The 25316-nt window shown below is 60.7% G+C and overlaps 1 protein-coding gene across 2 annotated transcripts; it reads right to left on the bottom strand.

Annotated features, from left to right (window-relative positions):
• Positions 1-175: 175 nt before the first annotated feature.
• Positions 176-24716, bottom strand: Hip1r (huntingtin interacting protein 1 related). 2 transcript variants are annotated; one of them, XM_046446070.2, is made up of 32 exons: positions 24539-24716; positions 12920-12983; positions 12515-12657; positions 12324-12380; positions 11339-11419; positions 10864-10940; positions 10549-10610; positions 8417-8557; positions 7439-7496; positions 7276-7351; positions 6983-7123; positions 6823-6884; positions 6593-6665; positions 6338-6521; positions 6172-6260; positions 5973-6089; positions 5796-5897; positions 5354-5548; positions 4730-4877; positions 4546-4632; positions 4015-4122; positions 3697-3833; positions 3403-3513; positions 3118-3176; positions 2903-2933; positions 2761-2823; positions 2346-2446; positions 2100-2205; positions 1870-1993; positions 1719-1780; positions 1413-1619; positions 176-1319 (listed from the first exon to the last, which is right to left on the bottom strand). In XM_046446070.2, the coding sequence occupies exons 1-32, from the start codon at positions 24629-24631 to the stop codon at positions 1272-1274; spliced, it is 3207 nt and encodes a 1068-aa protein (XP_046302026.1). In that variant the 5' UTR covers positions 24632-24716; the 3' UTR covers positions 176-1271. The 2 variants fall into 2 exon arrangements, with proteins under 2 accessions (XP_046302026.1, XP_046302027.1); XM_046446071.2 differs by lacking the exon at positions 24539-24716 and adding an exon at positions 17913-18107.
• Between the last annotated feature and the right edge of the window lie 600 nt (positions 24717-25316).

A 25316-nucleotide genomic window follows, 5' to 3' on the forward strand; every position in this document is an offset into this window, starting at 1 on the left:
TCTGAGTCACGTAAATCATAGTGGAGCCGCTCTGTGGTAGAACTGGCAGCAGCACTGGTGAGATTCCTGTGTCCCAAGTGCACCCACAGTCTCACTGTCCAGGACCTGGAGAGGGAATGCATGTCCCAGGAACAATGAAGAGGCAGATGCAGCCCCTCACTGGGGCACTGGGGACAACAGTCAGCATGTTTTATTGCAACAGAACGTCAACATGGGGGAGCAGCAACACCAGAGGAGGACCTGGCTCCCCAGACCCGGGCTCTGTTCGGCGTGGCCAGGGCACAGGGTAGATGGCCAAGGGGCTGGGGTGGGCCAGGCACTTATCTACCCCCACAGCCTGGTTCCCACCCCCAAGCCAATCCCTCGGGCTCAAGGAACACAAGCTCATTCAAATCCATGGGAGCAGGAGAGGCGGGGCTCCCAGTCTCAGGCTGCCCCTCCCTGAGGCTCCAACAAGATTTCCTGATCCCCTAGAAGTGGGCCCATGGATCCTGATTTCTGGGACTTTTCTGGCAGAGTTGAGTTCACCATCTTCAGGAGAATGGAAAACAGAAAATGAGATGGTAGCTGCAGAGTTGACCTGGAAACCCCAGGAGGGAAGGCAGCACCTGGGCCAGGGTGCCTACAGGCACAGCCTGCAGCATCTGCCCACTCCCACAGTCTGGCTTTCTCCTGGGGCCTCCCATCACGATACTCTAGCACCAGGCCCAGGGAGAAAGGGGTGACACCCTCCACCCCCTCAGCTACCTTAAGACCTCCTGTCCTGCCGAGACCACATGGCCCAAGGGTACCTCGAGACTCCAGGAAGGCCATGGGTGTTGTATCCTTGTCCCTGATAGCCAGCAGGGACCCTACCTTTCTGTTACCTACAACCTCTGACACCGAGTCCAGAAGGCAGGGAGACCCACACGTGGCCCTGTTCCCAGTGTGCTGACTATGAACTTAAGTTGTAACCTGGAATATTAAAAACGCTCCATATATTTCCTGCAGAGTTGCAGCTTCGGCCTGCTGGGTCCTGGCTGCTCCGAAGTTCCTATTGCAGATAAGTAGACTTTCATCCAGATGAACCATCCCACATGGCCCACGCCCCTTCAGGCTCAGTGAAGGCCAGGGCCTTGGGGACACTGATCTGCATGGTGAGGCAGGAGGCCTGGGCACCAGGTGCAGGGGCTGGGCCCCTTGGGGGCCTCTCAGAGGCCCCTGGATGCCCTCAGGACAGCCATGTGAGGCTAGGCCCAACCTCCAGCTGCCCTGCTGGACCTTAGCGGAGCCTAGTAGTTCATGAGTTGAGCCGAGTAGACACCATCCTTTTTGTCCAGCTGCAGAGATGAGAGTAAATGGCTCAGTGGACAAGGCCAGAAGCACAAGGCCCAACTTGGGACAGCCACCCACTCCAGGCCTCCTCCAGGCACCTGGTGGTCCTGTCTGGGGGCTACAGTGGGCTTCTGGGCCAGGGGAGGCTTCTTGGAAGCCCCACTTCTGGGGGCAGCACTGGGTCGGTTGGTGTCCTCCTCACTGGGCGTCCCCATCACTCCAGCCAGCACATAGTGCTGTTTCCGCAGCTCCCCAAGTCGCATTCGCTCCACCTCCAGCGTCTTCTCCAGCTCCAAGACTCGCACCTGTGCCCCACGGCACATGTCAGCACTGCCAGCCAGTCCCAGGAGCCCTCCCCAGGATCAGCCCCGGAAGGCATGAGCTTGGCTGCCACAGGTGCCCACCTGGATCTCCATCTCCTGCTTCTTCAGCTTGATGAGGGACATGCCAGAGAAATCCATGGTGTCTGGCCAAGAGGCAAAAGAAAGTGTCCAGGTGCCCACTCCTGCCCAGCTCTGGGAAGCCAGCAGCTCCACCCGACACCCAGGTGCTTACCCCTGTCCTCAATCTGCTCCTGGCCTGACTTGCTGGAGGCCACCACGTTGGCAGCCCTCTCGTTGACGGTGCGGGAGCACTCCTGCAGGCGGCTCAGGTGGGGGCTATGTTTGTTGGCCTTGACCTGGGGGGAAGGCCAGGCAGGCCATGGGCTCTCAGCCCTGGGCACTTGAGGACCCAAGGCCAGGCCCAGCATGGAGCCTGAGGTTGTGGACATGGGTGCAGCTCACCTTGGAGGCGGCCACCAGCTGGGCTGTACTGGCTGCGATCTCATGGGAGCAGACGATGAGCTCCTCGTACTTGCCCTTGTGAAGCACCACCTTGTCAGCAGACTCCCTGAGGGGCAGGGCTGGTCAGGGCCTGGGGGTGGGCCTCACCCCCACACTCCCACCCGAGGCCCTTAGAGCCCTGCTGACCCCCCAAGCCACTCTCCATCGCAGGAACCAGACCCTGCCCACCCCACCGGGATGACATACACCAGCTGTGTGGCTCCCCAGCCCACGGCCTTGGAGGCTGAGATGAGACCTTCAGTCCACCGAGAATTCTTGGCGTAAAATTCCTGCTGTGTGGCTGCCCCCTAGTGGCAATAAGATGACAGGGTGGAACGGGCCAGTCAAGGTGGACATCATAGGTGGGAATGGGTCCCTAGGGGCCCTACCTCCCCTCTGCACAGCCACAGGGCACATTCTGACACCTCTCTGGGGTGGGGGTTTCAGCTGGGACATCAGGGACCCAAAGGGGGCACATGGTCTCATTGTCTGCATACTTCAGGAGTCTCAAGCATGAAAGGGCGGGGGCTCTGGGGTCATTCCCCTTCCAGGGACCTATCCCTTGCTGGTGCAGCTGTGGGGCCCACCCAGGGGGGCGTCAGCTGGGGCCCGCCCAGCTCACCCTGCCGCTGTCCACGATTTCCTTCTGTAGGCTAGTGGACGTCATCACTAGGAGACGGATGGCCTGCCAAGATCAAAATGCTGCCTGTGATTCTCAGGGTGACTGACACAGAGCCCTCCTGGGGTCACAGCCACCCACTCACCTTCATCAGTTCTGTGCAGGAGTTGAGGATCCTGGGGAGGAGTGGGGGTGGGGTGGGAGAGAAGGGGGAGGCTGGTTGGTTGCTCTACACCGTGGCCCGGCCCACGTGACACCACGCAGGCTGGGGACCAGGCATTCCTCTCCAGAGCCAGGAGGGTAAAACCTCCTGGAACCAGTGGTGGGCGGGGCACAGCTGGGGCTGGGCCGGGGGCTCACCTCTCATTCACCTCCAGCTTCACCCCGGAGCTCTCGTGGCGGGCCTGGTTCATCATGTCCTGCACCAACGACAGCTGTGAGCTGGCTGGGCAGAGCAGCAATGGGAGGGAGGGGACGCCAGAGACCGCGGGGGCCACCTCTACCCTCTTCCCTCTGACCTCAGGGACCCCTGAAAAGCAGGGGTGGAATCCAGGAGTGCGTGCAGCCAGCGCCCACCCAACCAGGGTCTGCAGCCCCCAAAGGCTCCTGCAGGAAGCAGGGGAGTCCCTCAAGCCCAGTCCTCACCTCGATCCTCCGCACGGCATCTTCAATGGCTGCTGACGTGGCCGCCATCTCCTTGTCAACCATGGCCCCTAGTTCCTCCTGCCGCACATCCAGGCTCTTGGGCTTCAGCTCCTGGGAGGACAAGAGTCAGGCATATTCAATTCCATCAAGCACAGGGCCTGGGGAAAATGTCCAGGGATCCTGGGCTGTGGAGGGGCACGGTCCCGCCTAGGACACCCATTTAGCATACCCAGAGGGAACACAGAGCAGCTTGGCCCTGGCACCCCCAGCCCAGGGCTCCGTTGTACATCTCACCTCTCCCAGCTGGAGGATGCCCTGCAGGGGAGTCCGCACCAGGCCAGGCTGTGCCCTTGGCAGAGCCTGCCGATCCTGCAGCTGCCCCAGGAGCTCCAGAGCCCGGGCTCCACACTCCCTGCATGCGTCAACCAGGCCTGTGGTGGGAGAGGGCTGTGAGCACAGCCTTCACTTGAGGACCCGAATGAGGCCCCTACACCCTGGCCCGGGGCCTGGCCAGGACCTGGCTGCAGGCCCACCTTCTCCTAACATCTGTGGAAATCCCTGTGGAAGACAAGCTGGTGAAGCAGCCAGACCCTGCCGCCAGGGCCCACTTACGGTCTGCAGGGTCAGTGGGGGCCAGGTGGGAGGTGGCACCACCGTTGATGATGGTGTCTGCAGCCAGATGGGAGAAGCGGGTCAGGGCTGCCACCAGAGAGGAGGCATCTGTGTAGATGACAGGGCTGAGGTCACAGATGGGAAGCAACAAGACACAAATACCGGGGAACCCTACAGCAAGCTCACAATGCGGCCCCAGTGTCCCCGGCTCATGGATGAGGAAAGGAGGGCTGAGAGCATGCTCAAGGTCGGGCAGCTAGGGGCAGCAGGGTAGGGACCAAGCATGTCAGGGATCCCAGGCCCCTTCCTCCACCCAGCGAGGACACTTGGTAGCCACACCCCACTGGTGAAGGCTGCCTGCCCGCAGGGCCAGGTTCCCAGATGGTGGTGGGCAGGGCCATCTGCCTGGCTTCCTGAAGAGGTGGCTGTGGTCCTGAACAGCTCCCCTCCAGGCGGGAGGCAGCGGGGCTGCAGAAACCCAGAGTCCTGTCAGCCTCTGCCCTACCTGGCCCACCTGCTGGAGGCACTCACCTGCCAGCGAGGTCAGGTACTGGGCGTGGCCCTTCTCCAGGGCACTCACAGTGTCCAGGGCTGCCTGGGCCCTGCTCACCAGGTAGTCTGGAAGCATAAGGAGAACGTGAGGCCCTCCCAACCACGGCTCAGGGTGGGGGACAGGAATGAGGCACGTGCAGTGGGAGGTGGCCCGAGTGTGCACCTGGGGAGCTGGTGCAGCGCAGGTGCAGGGGGTCATCCAGGTTGCTCACGGCGTCCTGCAGGATGCCCTGGGCCTCGGCAGCGGCCCCTCGCAGCATGGCGAACTGCTCATCCAGCAGCCTCTGCCGCAGCCCCTGCTCCTGAGACTCCTGTGGGCAGCGGGCACAGCAGCCTAGAGACCCCGTCCCAAGGCCCAGGGACATGGCCCAGCCCCAGGGTCACACTGTGTGCAGCCAGTCAGGACCCGCAGTGTGGAAGCGCTGCCCTCTGCTGGGGGATGGAGATTGCCAGTGGGAGGCCTCCCTTCCCAAGCGGGAGAACGTCCAAGCAGGCAAAGGGTTGGAACAAGCGTTTCTCAGAGACACACAGGCCAAGATGCCCAGCACTGTCCACAATTAGAGAAAGGCCAGTCAAAATGCTGACACCCTGAAAGCAGCTAAAGGAAGAGCAGGCAGACAGGAAGTGCTGGGCAGGGTGGGAGGACTGGAAACTAGGGAAGGGCTCTGGGCTTCGTGGAGAGAATGTTCTGGAAAGCTGACTCGGAGCACACCAAGCAGGACCCCCACCTGGGGAGGACCCCCACCTGGGGAGGACCCCCGTGGTGTGCACTGCGGGACAGCCATACCTTCTCCGCCAGGCGCCCCTGCAACTCGCCCCGCTCCTGGGAACCGCGCAGCTGCTCCTGGCTCAGCGCAGCCTCCTTCTCACGCACCAGGCTCTGGGCGGCTAAGAGGTCGGCCTCCCGCTGCCGCATGGCCCCGCTCAGAGCGTCCTTCTCTGCACTCAGTGTGTCCAGCCGGGAGCTCAGCTCTGACCCGCTCTGTGAGCACGTGTCCATGAGCAGGTCCACCCAGGCTTATGGCCAACCCCTGCAGCCCCGTTTCCAAAGCCACCTGGTACGCTGGGACTCCAGAGGGTAGGTGCTGGGTCCTAATGCCACGCACCCTCTGGGTCTGGGTCACAGCAGCATCGGGGACCCACTAAGGGCCCCCTGAACCCAGTGACACCCATGCCTGGCCCCATTCACAGGAAAGAGGTGGCTTCCACCCAGCACCCGCCCCCTGCACCTGCTCCGTGCGGCTCAGGGCCTCTTGTGCGTGTGCCAGCTCTCCGGTCTTGGCCTCTAGCTCCCTCTTGAGCTTTTCCAGCTGGTCACTCTGCTCCTCCAACTGGGACAGGACAGCGGGTCACTGGGGCAGCAGGGCTCGGGGGACGCAGGCGGGGCTTTGCATGGGGGGACGTACCTTCATCTCAGACTCCCGTTTCACCTGCTCCATCTGGAAGGCCAGCTGCTCCTTCAGCCGTGCCACCTCCTCCTGGCTCTGCTGTGTCACTGTCAGCTGCTTAGCTGTGTCTGCATTCTGCAAGAGCAGGGGACAGATTGGCTCATGGCCGTGGCTCAGGCCGCCCTGCCTTGGACTGGGGGAGGCGGTGGCCACACACCTTCCTGAGCAGCTCTGCGTGCGTGTTGATGAGTTCGCTGTGCTTCTCCTTCAGCTTGCTGTAGCGCGCCTCCGTGGCGCTGGCCTTCCCTGTGAGGGAGGAGAGGCCGTGAGGCTGGGTGGGCCAGGGGGACACCCCCCGCCAGTGCCTGCAGTGCCACACGCACTCTCAGCCTCTTCGCGCAGGCCCTGGTTCCGCGAGCTCTCCAGCTGCAATGCCCGCAGCTGGGCCAGCTCGTGGCGGAGCTGCTCGTTGTCCACCAGGGCCTTCTGCTTCTGCTTCCGCTGCTCCTCCAGCTCGGCCTCCAGGGAGTTCACCTGGCCCTTCAGCTGCGAGATGTACCGCTGGGCCTGGGGCACACAAGGACAGTGTGGGAACCTGCCGGCCCAGCGGGCGCGCCCGGCCCTGGCCCTCAACTCACCTCCAGCTTGATCTTCTCCAGCTCCGCGCGGAGCAGCTCCACCTCTCTCTTCAGGTTCTCGATCTGGAGATCCCTGGGGACAGAGGTCCTGGGCTCCAGTTTAGCCAACAGGCACAGGCCCGTCTCCCGTGCTTTTGTTCCCCACCCAAGGCCTTTGCAGGCAGACGCATCCTGCAGCTCAGGGAGGCGGCTTTCCAACCCCCCACCCCAGCCAGCTACCTGGACCTCACCTATCGTCCTTCAGGGAGCCATTGGGGGGTCCAAAGGTCTGTTCGAAGAGGTCAGCCACCACCTGGCAGGGCACAGCACAGTCACCCCAGCGCCTCCAGGAGGGTGGGAGCTGGAGGCCCCTTCTCAGGGGTGGGGCATGGGGGGCAGCAGGGAGCTCACCGCAGGCTCCCCAGCAGGGGGCCCAGCGCTGATCTCAATGAGATTCTCAGGCTCCTCATCCTCAGGGGCCTCCTCAGGGATCACCACCACCGGCTTGATGTGCTCAGCCAGGGCTGAGGCCCGCAGGAAGTTGGGGGGTCCCTGCAGGGGCAGCAGATGAGAGCTGCTCACCCAGCCCCAAGGAAACCCATTCTCCACTGTCCCCAGAGCCCCGTGGGGCTGGCCAACTGCCCAGGGTTCTGGGAGGACTGGAGGCCAGGGGCTCCAGCCAGGGTCTGGGAGGGTGTGGGCACCTCGGGCAGCCGAGGGATCTGGATGAGGCGCTTGAAGTACAGCATGTCCGAGGCTCTGCGGAAGAAGTTCCTGAGGCTGAGGGGGGAAGGGTGAAAAGGGACGCGTCACAGAGGAGCCAGGGAGCCGCGTTCCCACCGTGTCTCGCCCGGCCCGAGTTGGTACCTGTGAAACTGCTCATGGAACCGGTCCCTGTGGCCCTGCAGGGTGTCTGCCGGGAGACCTGGGGACAGCACAGATTTAGGGGGTTTCCCTTCCGCACACCGCTTTGTGGCTCTCTTCCCTCCCCTGTTCCTCCATGCTCTAGACCGTCAGAGACTAGAGAGCACCCATGACCGGGCCAGCTCCACCCACATGGGAAGGCACTGGGAAGGCGGGAGCCTGGGGGGGGGGCTCCAGCTCTGACTTTCTGGGCTAGACAGCAGCAAGCTGGTGGAAGGACTGTGTGGCTGCGTTGAGCCATGCCCAGCTTTGGGGGATCACAAAATTCCCGTGATGACACACCGCAGGGCCCTGCACTATGGAGAGAATGGCACATGCATCCTGAGCTGGAGGTTCTCAGTGTGGTCCGAGGACAAGACCTTTCCAGAGGTTTGAGGAGGTCAAAACCCTCTTCTGAACGGCACAGCAATGGGTCCCACAGAGAACGTGGCAGGATGAACTCAGGAGAAGGCGGGGGACTCCGTCCCCTCTGCGCCAGGCAGTCAGTTGTAAAAACATAAAACTAAGCAGGTCACAGTAGCCCAAGCCTGTAATCCCAGGGACTTGGGAGGCTGAGGCAGGAGGATCAGGTATTCCAGGCCAGCCCCAGCAACTTAGTGAGGCCCTATGCAAGTCAATGAGACCATGTCTCCAAATGAAAAGTAAAAAGGGCTGGGGACGTGGTTAGTGGTCAAGTGTCCTGGGTTTAATTCCTCAGTATCAACCAAAACAAAACCCTACAAAATCTTTCTCTGCTTTGGAAAACAGTGATTTCTTTTCTTCACTGCACCTATGTTAGTGGGCAGTGAGTTATTATTTATTGCTCTTTCTAAACTAACTTCTCACTCTCCTTCCTGACTCAGTAACCATGGATGAACACGAGGCCTTTGAAGGCTACCCTCAAGGCTGCGGCTGCCCCAGGGGCCGTGCACAGTGACTCACAGGAGTGCAGTTTGAACATGAGCTTGACCGTGTAGTGGTAGAGGTGGCTACAGTCCTGGATGACCTGGATGAGTGGGGCCAGACGGCACTGGCCTGAGGACATCTGGGACACAGCAATAGCCGTGTTGAGCTGCCGGAAAACTGCACAGAAGAAAGGTGAGAGGCGAGAGCATGAGACCTGGCCCAGGACATTCATTAGAGACAGCCCAGGCTGTGGTGGCCCCTCATGATGTCATCACAGCCACTGTGATGAGGTGGCCACAGCAGTGGGCAGCTGCTGCAGACCATCTGGTCAGCAAGCAGGACTCTAACCCAGATCTCAGGCACCAACGGGCTCCTCACCGCAGATGGGAGCCCCTGTGCCAGTGGCTACCTGCCAAGAGCATGCCCAAGGTCAAGGAGCCCCATACCCTGGGGCCTCAAATCTGATCTAAATTTTAGAGATCAGATTTAAGGCTGTCCCTCACATCCCTTCCTACAGCTGTAGGCTCAACACTCAGCTGTGCAAGCCCCAAGTGACCCTGAAACCTGACCTCCCTGAGGGCCCTTTGACAATCAGGCCCTGTATCAGAGCTACTGAGGAGGGACAAGCACGAACATGAGGCTGCCTGTCGTGGCTGGCATCTTCTGAGGCAGAGGAAGGACAAAGAGCAGGCGGCAAGCAGAGTAAGAGGGCAACCGAGCGGCCCCACACTGGGCACATGCCGGCCAGAGTCCAGAGGAGCCCTTGGGCCACTGGGGTGGGGCCAGGTGCGGACCTCTGCAGTGACAGCAAAGAGCCCGGGAGGGGAGGGACAAGAAGGGAGAGGTGCAAGGCCACCCCTCAGCGGTCCTTAACTTCCAGCTGCAGGCCACACTGCCCGTGTGTAAAGCACACCCTGCTCCAGGTTGTCCCCGAGTGACAAACACGGCCCTGCAATCTGCAGTCACACAGACTGGTTTCTGAAGCTTTCCTGACCACAGCAGATTCAGCTGCTTCTGAGTCTCCCCACCATGCGCTCAGTATGCCACAGTCAGCCGTCCACTGAGGACCTTTTGGACAGTTCTATGTCCACTGTGACCGGGGTGTGGTAGGGACCCTGCACCTGCACGGCTCCGGGAGTCTCTCCAGCAGACACTGGCACCTGGCACCGCTCCGATGCCCTGCCTTTGTGCCCCCAAGTACCAGGGTGGAGACCAGTTCTCTCCACTTCCCTTGTGGGGGCCACCGCTGCCCACATGGGCTTCCTTCCATGTGAGAGCAGCCTGGGGTGGAGACGTAGGCGCCGGTGGCCTCCGTGCTAAGGCCTGGACTCAGCACATGTGTGCCAGGTCACAGCCTGGGGACCTAGGCCAGCTGCTTGGTTGGGCCACACCCCATCACCTGCCCTCTGCCTCCCACGTAATGTCCCGGGCAACCTCCCCCAGGCACAGAGAGCTTGCACCAAGCTGGCCTCTGGCCGGTGGGGACTGACTGCCCGCTGTGCTCCGCCAGCCTCAGTCCAGACCTGGGGGTGCGGGAGGCCACCTGGCTCCTTCCCAGCTTCCAGATTTCCCTTAAAAGGCATTCGTTTCTCGCCCCGCCACGGAAAGCACTGAGTCACCACAAGTTGTCTGAAGCTGCCACTCAGAACAATCCCGCAGCCGGGAGGGCGAGCCCCTGAGACTTCCTGTCCACCAGCCACCGGCCCCTGGGCCAGGAGGCTGATGGGAGTCGAGGCTCTTTAGGGCAGAAAATGGGCAACACAACTTAAGTTCTCTCGGGTGGCGGTGGGGACAGGGCTGCTCCCCGATGGCCCAAGCCCCGTGTGGTGATGCCATGTGCACACAGGGCACAAGGACAGCAGAGACTGTGACCTGGACATACTGCAGTGGGGCTGGGCTCCGGGGGCAGTAGGGGCTTCTCACTGTGCTTTGGAGGCACCAGGAGGCCTCATCGCCTGCTCCTGGGAGGGGTACAGACCCCTGGAGGGGCGGATGCGTTTTACAATGGGTCGGGGTGGGATGTGGCTCTGAGGGGGTGCTTGCCTGGCAGGTGGCACTCAGGGCTTGACCACACGCGCACACAGCGCGGTACAGTCTGGTCGTGGGGGTCTTCCCCACCGTCCTCGGTGGTAATGCAGATCCCCGCGTGTCCCGCAGGGAAGGCTCACCTGACTCGGAGAGCCTCAGCTCGCAGTCCATGTAGTCGAACATCTCCACGGTCAGCTGGAAGCTGCAGAGAAGGGCAATGAGGTGGCTGGGCAGGCCTCTGGGTCCCCAAGACCTCCCCCCACACCTGCCTGCACACTGGACAAACCGCCCACGTAAGCTGAGCCCGCTCTCCTGGGAGCATGACCCTCAAACTCAGAAGGCCATGGGCTCATTAACATGTGGCCCCACGGGCACTGGGGGTGGAATGCCTGGGGACACCAGGGCACTGAGGCAGGAAGGAGAGGGAGGCCAGGCTCCCGGCCACGCAGACTCACATGTTGTTCACATCCGTCCCAGCCGCCTTCTCCAGCACCTCATCGGTCACCTCCAGGCTGGCAGGAAACTGGGGGTGCTGCAGAGAAACCCCACCCACTGTAGCCATGTGGGGCGGCCCACGCAGGTCCCCTCCCTGCTCCGGACAGAGCCAGCTCTGTCCCAGGAATGCTCTAGCTCTGAGGAGGAGGAAAGAGCCCTGGAGGGCACCCAGCCCCAGGTGGCCACGCTTCTGTGACCCAGCAGGCAGAGGGCTAGCTGAGGGTTTTGGGGTGGTGGACGGAGCCCACAGGGGGAGCAGGCCGCAGCCAAGGCAGGACACACAGGTGTGGAGCAAGGGCTGGGATCACCCAGTCGTCCTGAAACACCAGAGCAGTCCTGGGAGCTCGTGCTGGCCTCCCTGGTGAGTGCACAGCCCACTCGGGCAGATCCCAGCCTCCTCTCTGACCCAGGCCACCAGAGAGCAGAGGAAGCTACCTTGAGGTGGAAGGAGATCTTGGTCAGCAACAGCTTGGTATACACATTCACCAGCTGCCCGTACCGGTCGTGCAAGTGCCCCTGTGGGGAACAGAGCCCAGGGTGAGGGCCCGCTGCCCTGAGAACATGCCCAGAAAGCCCAGGGACTGGGCAGGTGTGGGGACTAGGAATGCAGGTGGAAGGAACCAGAGCGAGGGCAGGCCACTTGTTCACTCAGCACACTGCCTGCCACCTCCTCTGCCCCAGCATCCCTGTTCCTGTTGATCTTACTCCTCATCATTCTTGCCAGAAAAACTCTTGTGAGAAGACAGCTCTTTGTCCAGGGCCACAGGCCAATTCTGAGTGGGGACAGTTCACTGAAGAACTGGTGGCAGATGGGGAGGCACATGCCAACAGAAGTCTGCACACCCTCCCTCCTGCTCAGGCCCCAGGGCCGGGACCAGAGCACCGTGGACGTGTTTCCCCTTACTTCAAGGGACATGGATAAAAGGCAGAGGCCTTGGACAGGGCGCTGCCCCAACAGGACCCTGGCCCTGCTCTGGGTCTGCTCCAGGGGCCACAGGCCAGCTGAGGACCCCTAGTGCTCTGAGAGAGAATCTGGCCAGAGGGTCTCTCCCCCCCACCCCCAGCAGCCTAACTCCTGAGGACCTGGGAGTGGACACAGCTCCCCAGGGTGCTCAGAGCCCTGTGTCTGTAGGTCCTGGGGAACTGTGGGGAGGGGTGCATCTCCAACCCCTTCTATAGCAGCTGGTCTCTAACTCCCCCCTGGGAGGCCAGCCTGGAACCGCCACGTTTTCCAACTTGCAGGGACAGAAGGGCCTTCCTGATCTAGGGCTGGAGGCCCACTGGTCTCAGGCTGGGAAAGGCACAGCACGACCTCACCCGGATCGTCCTCCACAGCCCCACCAAGCCTCCCCAGCGTCTGCCTCCGCTCTGCCTGTGCGCACTCGTGCCAGGGAGGTGCGGGCCGCGCTGCAGCACCTACCCACAGGTCCCCGATCTCCCGGATGTTGCTGCGGTACCTCTGGCAGTCATGCAGCACCTGCGGTGGGAAGGGCAAGGAGGACCCAGAGGCTTAGGGGGCCTGAGGACGCGCTCCCACCAGGGCAGAGGGAGGAGGCGGAGGGCGTAGGCAGGGCCTGGAGCTGAGGTCAGACTCTGGGGTCCGCAACTCACATTGGGGTGCCCGTCTCGGAGGACCTTGTGGAGGACATGGCAGAACTTCCAGCTGAGGATGGAGCTGCTGGGGAGCGGCAGACCGATGGCGTAGGACCAGAAGGTGAAGGCCCCTTTCTCGTGGTGAGTGCCCAGAATGATGCCTGCGCGGTCAAGGCCAAGTGCAAGGCAAGGCAGGCTGAGGTGCACCGCGCTCAGTAAGTGCAGCTGCCCTGAGATGCGGGAGAACCCGGCTGCCCCCACCCTGCTCCCACACCCCTGCCCCAAGCCACAAGGACCAGGGTTTTCAGCAGAGGACAAGACAGAGGGCAAGGTCATGAACGTGTGTCCAGACTTGAACTGCCCCAACTCCCACCACCAGGGTGTGCCGTCCACCATCCCCCAGGTGGGGGCAAGGGAGGATACGCCGGGCATGCTTCTCCTTCACGGGGGCCTCCTGGCTGTTGATGGCCTTGCTGATGCTGATGGCCTGTGAGAGAGACACAGGAGGCAGAGTTCAGAAGCCCCACGAGAGGGCCACACAGTGAGAGGTGGAGGCACGGTAATGCGGGAGGGGACCTCTCCCCGAGCAGCCCAGGCACAGCCTTCTCTGACTTGAAGCTCTCAGCTGAAACTACAGCTCACGACAGGCCACCGAGTGGCCAGATCTGGGGGGTGGGACAGAAGCTGGGCTCATGGCTGAGGAGGCACCTCTGTGGTCCCAGGGAGGAGTGCTGGGGGATGGCCAGAGCAGAATGACAGGGGGAAGGGCTTCAGGCAAGGCTGTCAACTGACCCCAACAGACACAGGGCCTGTTGCCTGAGGGCCGCCTCTATAGGAACTGGGTCCTGGCTAGTTCCTACCACCCAGGGGGACGGCCACTGTGGCCCTGGGGGAGGAGGAAGGCAGGAGGAGGCCCCTTCAGCACCCTTCCATGTCGCCTGAAACCCAGGCAGGAGCCGCCTCTCACTCTGCACAGTCCAGTGCCGCGTGTCCCAGAGGCCAGCTCCAGCTCCACTGGCTTAGTGCCTCCTGTGAGGCACCTGAGACCGTTGTTCCCTTGCTGGAGGCTCAGGTGCACCTGCCGTATGCTGTTGCCAAAACTACTTCTCTCGGTGGCAGGTCTGATGGCCTCTGCCCAACAGGCCATCGGTGTGTCTGGAGTGAAGGCTGCCCAGGCCACGGACAGCTGGGCTGAGCCAGGGGGCTGCACCGGGAAGCTGTCTGGGCACCGGCCCTGAGCTCTTCCCCTCTGCCACCTAAGTGGTCCCTACCTTGCCCTATACAGTGGTGACTTCATCTGCTCAGGCTCTACTGGGGGCACCCTGGCACCCGCTCCGCTGGGGCATACGTCCTCTCTGTACACGGGGGAGGCCTGGTAGGTCCAAGCAGCCCTTTCTGGTGGATGCGCAGACCTGGGGGCAGCCAGGGCCCGGGCAGGCAGTCTGAGCAGCCCCTGCACCCTGCCACTCAGCGAGGCCTGCTGACCCCCTTTCGCACACAGGGCCCATTGTGGTGGCTCATTGGGATGCGGGGACCTGGGGCTGCAGCCAACTCTGCCTCCTCGCTGTACCAGGGCCCTGAGGACACAGGCTCTGGCTCCCTCATTTGCAAACCCTGGCCAGTCAGACACGAGGCTGCCCGGCCACCTGCTGTAGTGTCTGCCAGCCTGGGCCTCCTGGGGCTTCTGCTCCTTCTTGGCGACTCCATGCCCAGGGGTCCTCGCCCCCACTGAGGGGACACTGTCCACGGCGGTGGCCATGAGGAGGGCAAGGTCTGGCAGCAGCCACTCTCTGCGAGTACACGTGCCAGCAAGGCCACATGCCTCCGGGCAGCACCCCGGGAGGTTGTTGGAAGGACATTTTCTTGAGGAAGAAAATGAGGCAGAGGGGGTGCCTCTGCCTGTCCTACTAACGGGGGTAAGGCCAGGGTTCAAAGCCGGCTCCGCCGACTCCACATGTCCCCAGCAACGGCCATACAGACCCAGGTACTGCCTGCCCTGGCGCGGGACTCACGGGGCAGGTGCGGCTGCGCCTCCCTGGGCAGCTGGCGAGCAGTTGTGGCTCAGAAGCCAGCAGAGTCCTGGCTCCCAGTGTGTAATCCCAGCCCCAGCTGCCCTGTCACCTGAGCTGGTCTAGTGACGACTGCCACCTGGCCTGGAAGATTCCCAGCAAGAAGCTGCTCCCATAGCCCTCAGCACAGACACAGGACCCCCCCCCCCCGGGGGAGGGGGCGGGGCGGCAGGCCCTCACTATGGGCCAGAGCCCTGGGAGCCCAGCCCCCACTGCCCCACTAGACCTGGCCTGGGGCTCTCCACATGCCCAGCGCCCTCCAACCAGGCCGTGTTCCTGATTTACCATCCGCCTCCCCTGGGCTGTGGCACCCGGCTGGAGCCTCCTGCACTGGGCACAAAACAGAGGCCAGGGAGGCTCCAGGAAGTGCAGCCCCAGGACAGCATGGGCACTTGGCACAGTCTGTGGTGGCCCCAGTGATGCCTGCTCCCCACCCTGCCCGCAGGGGACAGGCCCGTGTCAGTCGCCCGGGCGCCGGCTGGCTCCGGGGAACACAGCCCCCTTGTGTGCAGGGCGGGCAGATGTGTGGGGCCAGACGCTGCACAGGAGGCCCAATGCTTACACAGGGGGAGGCTGCGGGCACCCCTGGGCTTCCTGCTCCTCCCAGGAGGGGGCCAGGCAGGCCCCTGCTGACCCTGTCCCCACCTCACCAGCCTCTAATACTGGACCTTCTCAGAGGGGGCTTCAGAGTTGGCAGTGCCCTGGGCACCTCCCTTTGTGACACAGCTCTGCTCCAGGGTCAAAGTCTCCCGGAGGCCTGACTTTAGTGACACTTGGTCCTGGGTCCCAAAGTTCCAGCCTGCTATCCTGAGGCTGCCTGGAGGGGTTAATGAGACTGTGGGTAGAGGGACCAGAGGGTAAAGGGGAGCTGGAGGGCCACCCCAGCCGCCTGGGGGTTCTCTCTGGCTGGTAAAACACTTCCCTTGGCCCCGGCATGGCCCTCGAGCCAAGTGGAAGTGAATCCTGGCGGCCAGCGGGGTCCATTGCCGCGAAGGGAAACACCTCCTGAGCAGAGTGGCTTGATACACACTCAAGGTCGCACTCTAGGGGGACCCAGAGCTGGAGGAGGGTCACGGGGCAATGGAGAGCGGCTGGGGAGGTATCTTGCTCGGGAGAAGAGGTGACAGTTTCATGGCACACAGGCCACTGCTGCTGTCCGGCCCTGGAAAACCCAGTGGTCCACAATCGTTCCCTGGAGGCCCCGAGAGCCCCAGGAACTGCCCGCTCTCAGGAGGGCTGCAGGTGGCCCACAGGGGACCAGGGCTGGGTAAGGCCCTGCAGGCCCTGGAGAGGCCGTGGAGCTGCCCCATCCCCGAGCTCCCCTTGTGAAGCACGTGTCCCACAGGCCGGCAAACCGGTCTCAATAACCTCAAATCAGATCATCTTTCTGGAGCTTGGCCACATGCAGGCTCGGCCGAGCACTTTGCTGCAAGGGTCTCCGTCCTCCCAGGAACCCTAGAAGCAGGTGGATGGGGAAATGGAGGCTTTGGAGGCCAACCACTGCTCAAGGTCATAGCCAACCACACGGGGGCTGCTCCACACTCTTCACACGGTGACAAGGCCGAGCAACTGCCCATGCTCCCTCAGCTAGAGGTGGGGGACTCATGCTGTGTCCCTGGCCCTGTGGACTAACCTGGGCACCTTCTAGGTGGCTGCTGGGCTACGTGGCTGTGGTTGTCTCCAGGAGAGTGACCCAGGTCAACACAGACGTCCTCTTGGTCTCTGACAGGACCCAAGCTTCCCATGGTCCACCAACACCAGAGGACCAGCCTGATTGCAAATCAGGCCCAGACTGGACTGGGGCTTTGTTCACACCACAGGTAACAGAGGCTCAGGCTGGGCGGGCAGGTGCAGCCAGGAGGCTCCCACACCCCCATTCCTGAGGCTCCACTAGAAGCCTAGCTTTTACCTGCCCTCTACCCTTCGCAGGTGATTCTGTCCTGTAGCCAGGTGGGGCCACATCAGGGAGCCCGAGCCCTCAGGATACTCCTGCCCTGCTTCCAGGACAACCCGTCCTTGTTGGTCTCAGAAAAATCCACTGAGGAGCACAGAGGACCAAGGTCAAGGCTGAGGCCAGACAGAGCCCAGAGCTAAGAGGTCCAGAGCTGTCAACACTGGACCCTGACACAACCCCAGGGACATGCCAAAGGGTGCCCTCTCAGGAGACAGGAGACCCAGGCAAGGCAAGGAGACACTTCCTGAGAGGTGCCCAGCCCAGTGTAGGCTCCAGGCAGGAACAGCGGCAGGTATCGATGCCATCAGTGAGGCCAGGAGGAGGAGGGGGAGGGGGCTTGCCCAGTGCCGCCCATCAAGTGTGGGGCCTTTCACAGACCACAGTGATACCTACATCTGGGCCACAGAGTCAGGAAGTCGGGGGAGCCCGTTCAGGGAGGAGCCATGTGGTTGGGGCAGACAGGGGGCTCTGGAAACCTATGGCCTGTGGGTGGGGGTCAGGGCTAAGTGGACTCTTGGGTCCACAGAGCTCAGCACAGGGAGAAGTGAGGACTCAGGAAGTGCCACTGCTGTCCTCCTCAGAAGCCCACAGAACAGGATGAGTGGCTCTTCTCACCCAGCCCCGCCCTTGCCAGGAGCAGCACCCTGAGGTCTCAGGGCCCTGGCTTGCATGCTCCCCAGACTGTGAAGCAGGAAAAGAAAACTCTCAGGTCTCTTACAAAGTGGATGTGCACAAAGGGGAGCAGTTCAGCAGCCTGCAATCCCAGCAACTCAGGAGGCCGAGGCAGGAGGATAGGAAGTTTGAGGCCAGCCTCAGTACCTAGCAAGACGCTGTCTCAAAAAAAAATTTTTGTTTTAAGAAGTACTGGGATGCAGCCCAGTGGCAGAGCACCCAAGTTCAATCCCTGGTACTGCAAAAATAAATAAGAAATAATACAACACCTTGCCCAGTGCCTGCCATCTGTCCCTCGAATGGCGAGCCAGTGCCCACTCCAGCCTCCTTCCACCATGGGCTCTGAGCATCAGCAATCCCTGGGACCTTCCCTCAAGCACCCCTAGAGCGACCACTCCATGCTCCTAAGTTCATCCAGAGCATCTGTCACCTAAAGGAACCTGTTAGTTACACTCTGTCCCCATCTCCAACCTCCTGAACAGAGAATGGTGGCCCTCTGCACCCAGGTTCAACCAACTGCCAATCAAGGCACTGGCAGGATGGGGCACTGTGGGGGAGAGACTGTGCCTGTGGAGAGTTTTTCCTTGTCACTGTCTCCTGATCAATGCTGGACGACTCTTTACATTGCACTGCATCAGGGATTATAAACCCAGGATCTGAAGGATTCGGGAAGAGACGAGCTTATGCCCAACACTCCCCGTTTCACACGAGCAACTCGCACCTTCCAGGGTCCCGGAACCGAGGGACGGCTGCACATCTTCCTCCCCACTGCATCTCCAGGGCCTCACCCTAACGCCTGGCAGTCGAGGGACCTTCTCTGGACAAACATGAGTGGGATACTTGAAGGCACAGAAGCTCTCTGAGGCACAAGCACGGGAAACCCAAGGCGGTGGCTCTTTCTCCAGCTAATAATTTATCCACTAGAGTCAAATAGTAAAGTAATTTATTATAAAACAATTTCTATTTTTAAAATCAGTCCTGCAATGAATCAGACTTAAGCCTCCTTGTGCCGCTATCACAAGGCCTCACAGCGGCACTTGGCAGGGACAGAAACGTCCTTCAGAGGGCCGGGCGCTGGCAGCGCGGCGGGCTCTTTCACTCTGCGCTCTCAGAGAGTGGCTTCAAGGACAGAAAGCTCTCATTCAGGCGCCGTGGACACCTCAAAGACCATTGATGACAGCAAACACAGGGTGTCTGTGGCCGAGGCTGCGAGGATGAACCACAGGCACAGCCAGGAGAGGCCGTCACCTCGGCAGACAGGAAGTCTGCGGTGTGACGAGTCCTGCCCTGGTTCTGTCCGTCCGCGTCCCTGTCCTGCCCGTCCTGGCCTCCCCCTCACTCCTGTCATCAGGAAGCTGCACTGGGCAGAGGATGGAGAGCCCTGGATACTGTCAACAAATTCACAGCCCAACCCACAGCCACCTCCGCTCTGGGCTTTGTAGGGTTACACAGAGGAGCAGGAAGATTCGCTCCGAGTCACACCTCTGCTGTGCTGGCTCCGGAATGGACAGGGAGCCCGCTGGGCGGTTTTGTTCCTGGGGCACCAGTGACATCACCACAGACCTGTCTGTCCCACAAGCCAGAGGACTGAGTCACTCCCAGGCAGACACACCTACTGCAGCTTGGCGCTGGTGTGTATTTTAGCCAAAGGAAAAACAGTCCTGCTGGAACCCATCTCTCTCCGCCAGCTCACAAGTCCCCAGCATGGCCCCACAGGATCCAGCCTTCGACAAGAGGACGGCATCAAAGATGGGACCCGTGGGCCCAGAGTCTGCCCCCATGCAGTGGCACTTGCTGAGCATGGCCCTGGGCCAGGCATTCTGTCCTCACCCAAGGACCTCCAGGTGCAGTGGACAGCGTGGATCTGAACAGCTGATGGCCCTGGGTAGACACCCAGCCTCATGTCTGTCCCTGATCTGCTGGCCAGCTGCGGTGTGACAGGGACACAGTGTGCATCACGCACCAAGGCTCCGGGGAGGAGGGTGGCAGCTTCATAAACAAGGTGATATTGGTGTCAGCCCTGAAATAAATAGGGGTTCACAGGTGGGGGGGAGGGGCGAGGCCAAGTGGCACAGTGGAGCTGGCACAGCGGCGCCAGGCTGGCCAAGCATCTCAGGTTAGCCAGCTGGGTTTCCCTGTCCCTTGGCCAAGCAGGCCTAGACTCAACCTAGGGGTTGCCACATAGCACCTTGGGACCAAGTGGCTGGGATCAGGTGGCCGGCAGGGCTTCCTTCACAAGGGCCCAGTGCACTGGCTGAACTCGGGCCTCAAGGCCAGGCGGGGTGGAGGTTCAGCTGTACTCTTGCCCCTGTTCTGAAAGGGGCGGTCCTGCAGGACTTCCGGGCTGCCCTGGCCCCAGCCTGCCTGCTTCTCCTGGACAGCATGGGAGGGGCGCTGCAGCTCCGCCTTCCAGGGCCAGCTGTGCCCCACCTGGGAGGGCCACCAGCCCAGCTCCACTGTCCTCCCCCACACGCTGGCTCAGCTCGGGCACAGGCAGGACCCAGCAGGGGCACTCTCTATCCCTCTCGGCCCCCTCTGGCTTTCTGCACACAGGAAACAGCTGGCACCACACTTGCCACAGCCAGGCAGGGGCCAGGCATGTCCGCAGTTCTCACAGCCCCTCACCGGGGTCCTATGAGGCACCCCATTTTGCAGATGAGGACACTGAGGCCCAGGGCAGTGAAGTATAGGGCCAGGCCTGTCCCCGGCTCTTAACCGCAGGCATGTGCCGTAGCTCATGTCCCTCGGGTGGCAGGGAGCGGGGCACGAGAATGATCTTAACCCTCTCACAGGACACCCAAAGCTGCAGAACAGGCTAAGAGATACACGGTCCGTGGGCCTCGCTGGTGTGTCCTGGGGTGAGCGGGAAAAGAATGGTCAGCTCTGTCCCACTCTGACCAGCACGTGGCTCAGGTGATGCCCCAGCAGGGCCAGGTGGCCTCTAACAGCCGGGAAGTCTGGCTGCACTGCAAGGGTCTGTGTGGGCGGGGGGTGGCCTCCCAGGCTGGGGTGAGCTTTCTGCTTTCAGAGAAGGGCCTGGCTTCCCTCAGCGCAACCGCCATTGCCTGGGGATGGTGGGGAGGGGACGGCCTGCTGACATTCTGAAAAGCTCCCAGGTGCTTCTGGACTTGCAGTGTCCAGGAGTGGCCACTGGCCGTGTGTCACTGCTGAGCACCCCACAGGTGGAGTCCAGAGGAGCATGAGCTGCAGGTGTCAAGTATACATGGGACTTGAACGACCTGGTGGGAGAAGCCGGTGCCAAGCACTCCCCGATGTTCACCAGGATCCCACGGGCGTCACCCAGCACACAAGGTTAAACCCACCTCACCTGTCTGCTTTTCCTAGAGGCCACCAGGCCACCGAAACTCACACCTGTGGCTCCTCTGCTGCTTCTACGGGGATGTGTCAGGCAGCCAGGGCCAGCTGTCCTCAGTTGTCGATAAATGTTAATCTTTATAAGATCTGGGTCCTGCAGGGCTGCCCTGGAGGATAACCTATGACCTGTTTCCCAGTGCCACTTCTACTGGCCCCCTCGTCCTCACACCTGGGCAGCTTTCTCTGTGGTCAGTGCTGCCCTGGCCTCATGAGCAGTGGCCAAGTAGCCTTGCAGGGGCTGTAATGTAAAGGGTTTCTCTCATCCTGAGAGGACACCTCTGGCTCTACCTCCACTTCCTGTGGGGTAAACTGCCCTCCAGAGAGGCCAACAGCCCACAGGTAAAGGAGGAAACAGGACTCCACAATCAGCACGACCCAGGCCTATCTGCGGGGTCCTGGGGCGTGCCATGTTTCAGAGATGGCTTTCTCGATAGTGGAGGCCCGCAAGCTATCTCAGGTATTCCGGAGGAAGAAGTAGGGAAGGGAGAACAATGGCTAGCTTTTTGCTGAGACCCTACTGTGTGCTAGGTGCTGCACCATGTTTTACATGTAGCATGGATCAGTTCCCTATGGTTGCTATTAAAAAACTGCTAAACATTTTGTGGCTTAAAACAACACGAATTTGTCATCTTACAGTTCTGGAGGTCAGAAGTTTGGAAAGGGTCTCACAGGACTGAAAGCAACGTGTCAGAAGGGCTGCTTTCCTCTCTGGAAGTCCTGGGGGTGGAGGCACCATTTCCTTGTCTTTTCCAGCTTTTAGGTGGTACCCATATTCCTTGGCTGCTGGCTCCTTCCTCCACCTGCAAAGCCACCCCTGGCTGGGAGAATCTCCCATTCTGACCTCTTCTCCAGCCTCCCTGGTATACAGTAAGAGATCCTTGTGATCCATTGGGCCCACCTGATCCATTGGGTAACCCAGGACAATCTCCCGATCCCATGGTCAGCTGTGAGGCAACTGAGTTTCAACTGCAACCTGAATTCCCTGTACAAGTCATGTGCCACATTCACTAGTTTGGGGAATTAAAGATGTGGACATCTTTGAGGGGCCATCACTCGGCCTGCCATACAGTGTCTCTCATACCTTTCTGTGAGGTAAAAGGAATCATCCCTATTTTCGAGGAAACAAATTCAGGACTTAAGCAACTTGCCCAGGGACACAGGCTAGAAATCAGGGCTACCTGCCCACAGGCGTGTTTCACGAAGCCACACCATCGTGTTAGTGGTGCAGGCAATCTCTAGTTCCGAATACAGGTGTGCCGTATTCCGCAGTACGTGTGTGTGTGTGTGTGTGTGTGTGGCGGGGGGGGGGGCACAGGGATACTGGGAATTGAATCCAGGGACACTGGATCACAAGGTGATTCGATTTTTGAATTTTAAAGAACTTATTTATTTATTTATTGGCAGTACTGGGAATTGAACTCAGGGGCACTTTACCCTGAGCTATACCCCCCAGTCCCTTTCATGTTTTTTTATTTTGAAACAGGGCCTCGATAAGGTGCTGAAGCGGACCTGGAACTTCCTATCCTCCTGCTTCAGTCTATGATCCGTCACTGGGATCACAGGTGAGAGCCACAGTGCCCGGGTCTATTCTGCAGTATTCTGTATTCAGAAGCAGCCACAAAAGTTTGTCCTTTCATTTTAATAAAAAGGAGCATTTATCACCAAAGGCACTGGGGCACGGGGAGCATGGCCTACATGGTGCCATAGCCACAAGCACTGGCTGCCAGAAGGAATCCCAACTGCCTCCCCTTAACACTCCTGAGAGCTAGACACACAGATCTGTGTGAGATGGGGGTGGGGGTGTCCTGTCCAGAAAACAAACATGGAAGCATTGCTCTTCCTCCTGTCCCAGGCCTGAGAGCTGAGAGATCAGGCTGGTCTCTGGTGAGGACTTAAATTCTAAGCCAGCCCAGAGCGCCCCTGCAGCTCATGGCGCTGAGGCCCATGTCAAGACAGGCAGCATGTTCCAAAGGGAAGCTGGTCCCAGGATTGGATGTGCTATTTTCTGTCCCAAAGGGGACACAGAAGCAGCAGCCTCAGCTTTCCACGCCTTTTCCACCAAGGGGCCTGGCTGGCAGCTCACTAGATATTTCTGGGAACGATCTAATTAAATATTAACCACTTACAAAGCCTCATTCTTACATCCCTCCATAAGTCACCGTGAAAACAGGCAAACCCATAGGTTAGACTTCAACTCCATCCGTGTCTAAAAAGGATGAGTTCTGTGAGATTCACCCATTACAAAGTTCTCATTAAAAGTAACTCTTTCAGTCCCTCAAAGACCCAAAGAGCAAAAACAAAACAAAACAACCTGCCTTCTGTTTACAGACTAGCCACCAAAATGTGTGGTTCTGTTTCAGACTCTATCTTTGACATTCAGGAAAGTTGCCCTTGTCATGTAAGAGTAAGATCAATGAACTTGGCCCTTTAAACCTCATCTCCTCCACCTCAAAAGACAGGAAATCTAAAAAAAAAAAATCAGTGAATCAAAGAAGTTCCGCACACCACCAGATTCTCAGTGGTGTGTTTCTTCCTATGTTCTGCAAATTCAAATTCAGTGTTTCTTCTTATGATCTGCAAGCTCCTGACACAATTAATTATGTATTAATGACTTTAAATTAAATGCCACATTTGTTTTTATGACGAGCTTTCCAGGCTGGACCAGATGACGATGACAAGGACAAATTAATCATTTGCAATCAAGTTGGGGCCTGCACTTGGCATGTGTGGACCCTCCACGTCATGAGGTTTTACTATCACTTTCATTGTCAATCACAAGCACAAAGGTTAGCAGGTCTCCCAGTGTTTTCCCTTATTTCAAAAAGAAAGCTGTTGTAGGCAGTATGTGCCGACTTATTCTGCAAGCAACCGCAGAAGTCACTTTGCTCTGACAAGAGGGAAGGAACTTGCTCAGGGCAGCCACAAATGCAAATGTCAACCAACCTGCTTCAGACCAAAGTATAGTAGTACTTTTGGCTTCCTTTATTTCTTAAGTAAAAATTTTCAGCCTTTTCGGTCTTGGTTGACTTATTTTGGCAAATGAGCAAGTATGCCCCAGGCATAAGAACACCTCACAGTTTGTAAAATAGAAGAGGAAGACAACACCAGACCAACACAACGCCTCCATCGTGGCACCAACAATGTACAAATACACACCCGCGCAATTATTTAATTTCCCAACACCTTCCCAGGATAGGCCCTCCCGGGAAGGGAAGCGTGCGTGGGAGCGCAGGATGCGAGCCTGGGAAGTTTCCGTCTGTCGGGCGCCGGGGTGGACCGAGGGGGTGGTAGCCTATTTGTGCGGGGCCCGGAGCGGGCAAACAAGTCCGGCGACATACGTGAAACTTCACCCGGCAATAATAAGCTGCTGTGCAGCCCTGGACACGGCCCCGGAGAAAAGGAAGCAGAGTTTCCTCCAAGGAAACGCTCGGCTTCCCAGGTGGGGCATCTGTTTGCAGGCGGAGGGAGGAGGCAGGGCCAGGGGCGCACCTGGGCCCCGGTCCCCCTCCGCTCCCCGCTCCGTGCCACCTTCATCCAGGACCTCTCCGCCCCTCGCTCCCCGCACCTTGATCCAGGCCACCTCCGACCCTCGCCCCTGACCACCTTGATACAGGACCTCTCCGCCCCAGCCCCCAGGCCCAGGCTACCTTGATCCAGGCCACCTCCAACCCTCGCGACGACCACCTCGATCCAGGGCCCCCTCCGCCCCTCGCTCCAGGCCCCCTCGCTCCAGGCCCCCTCCGCCCCACCCCCTAGCTCCGGGCCACCTGGATCCAGGACCACCTCCGACAGCGGCCCCGCTCTTCCCTCCTCCCGGACTATCAGCTGCCTCCCCACCGCGGCGCCCACGAGCGCGCCGCGGCGCCCACGAGCGCGCCGCGGCTTCCGGTTCACCTGCGCCGGCGCTCCGGCCGCTGAGCTCGGCGCGCCGCGCGGACACAGGCCGCCCGCCCGCCCGCCGCCCGTGCTCGCCTGGGTCTTGTCGAACTGCTCGCGCTCGGCCTCCAGGCTGTGGCCCGGCCTGCGGCTCAGCACCCGCGCCGGCACGTTCTTGATGCTGTTCATGCTGCCGCCGCCCGCGCCCCGGCCCGGCTCCGCACGACTGATGCGTCCGGCGCGGCCCGAGCCTAGGCACCGCGAGGCCGCAGCACCGCGCGGGGAGGAGCCGCCGCCGCCCCGCCCGCGGCCCCGCCTCCCCGCCCGAGGCCCCGCGCACCCGCCCCGCCCCTGAACCGCCCCCGGGACTCCCGGCACGCCCGCCTCGGCACCCCTGCATCCCCGGGATTCCCTGCACGCCCGCCTCTGCACCCCCGGATTCCCTGCACGCCCGCCCCTGCATCCCCGGACTCCCGTCACGCCCGCCCCGGACCCCTGCATCCCGGGATTCCCTGCACGACCGTCCCTGCGCCCCCGGATTCCTGGCACGCCCGTCCCTGCACTCCCGCACCCCGGGACTCCCGGTGCGCCCACCCCTGTACCCCGCCACCCTCACTACTGGAAAGTCCGCCCTTGCACCCCGGGACTCCCCACACTCCTGCCCCTTCACCCCCCTACTCCAGGAACTCTGGCCTCTGCATCCCAGGCCAGTCGGACTCCTGGGTCCTGGACTTTCAGAACCCCGAAGGACACCGGGCATGCCCTGCTCCCTAACTCAGCCGGACCAAACATCGCCCAGCCCTGCCAGACTTCCAGCCCTGTCCCCAGTCCAATTCTCCCTCTTTCTCCTGGGCGTGCAGGCGCAGGCATTCGC

Source organism: Marmota monax, unplaced genomic scaffold (assembly GCF_021218885.2).
Source record: "Marmota monax isolate L192 unplaced genomic scaffold, Marmota_monax_Labrador192_F-V1.1 WCK01_AAM20220418_F8-fsc00092, whole genome shotgun sequence".
Lineage (NCBI taxonomy): Eukaryota > Metazoa > Chordata > Mammalia > Rodentia > Sciuridae > Marmota > Marmota monax.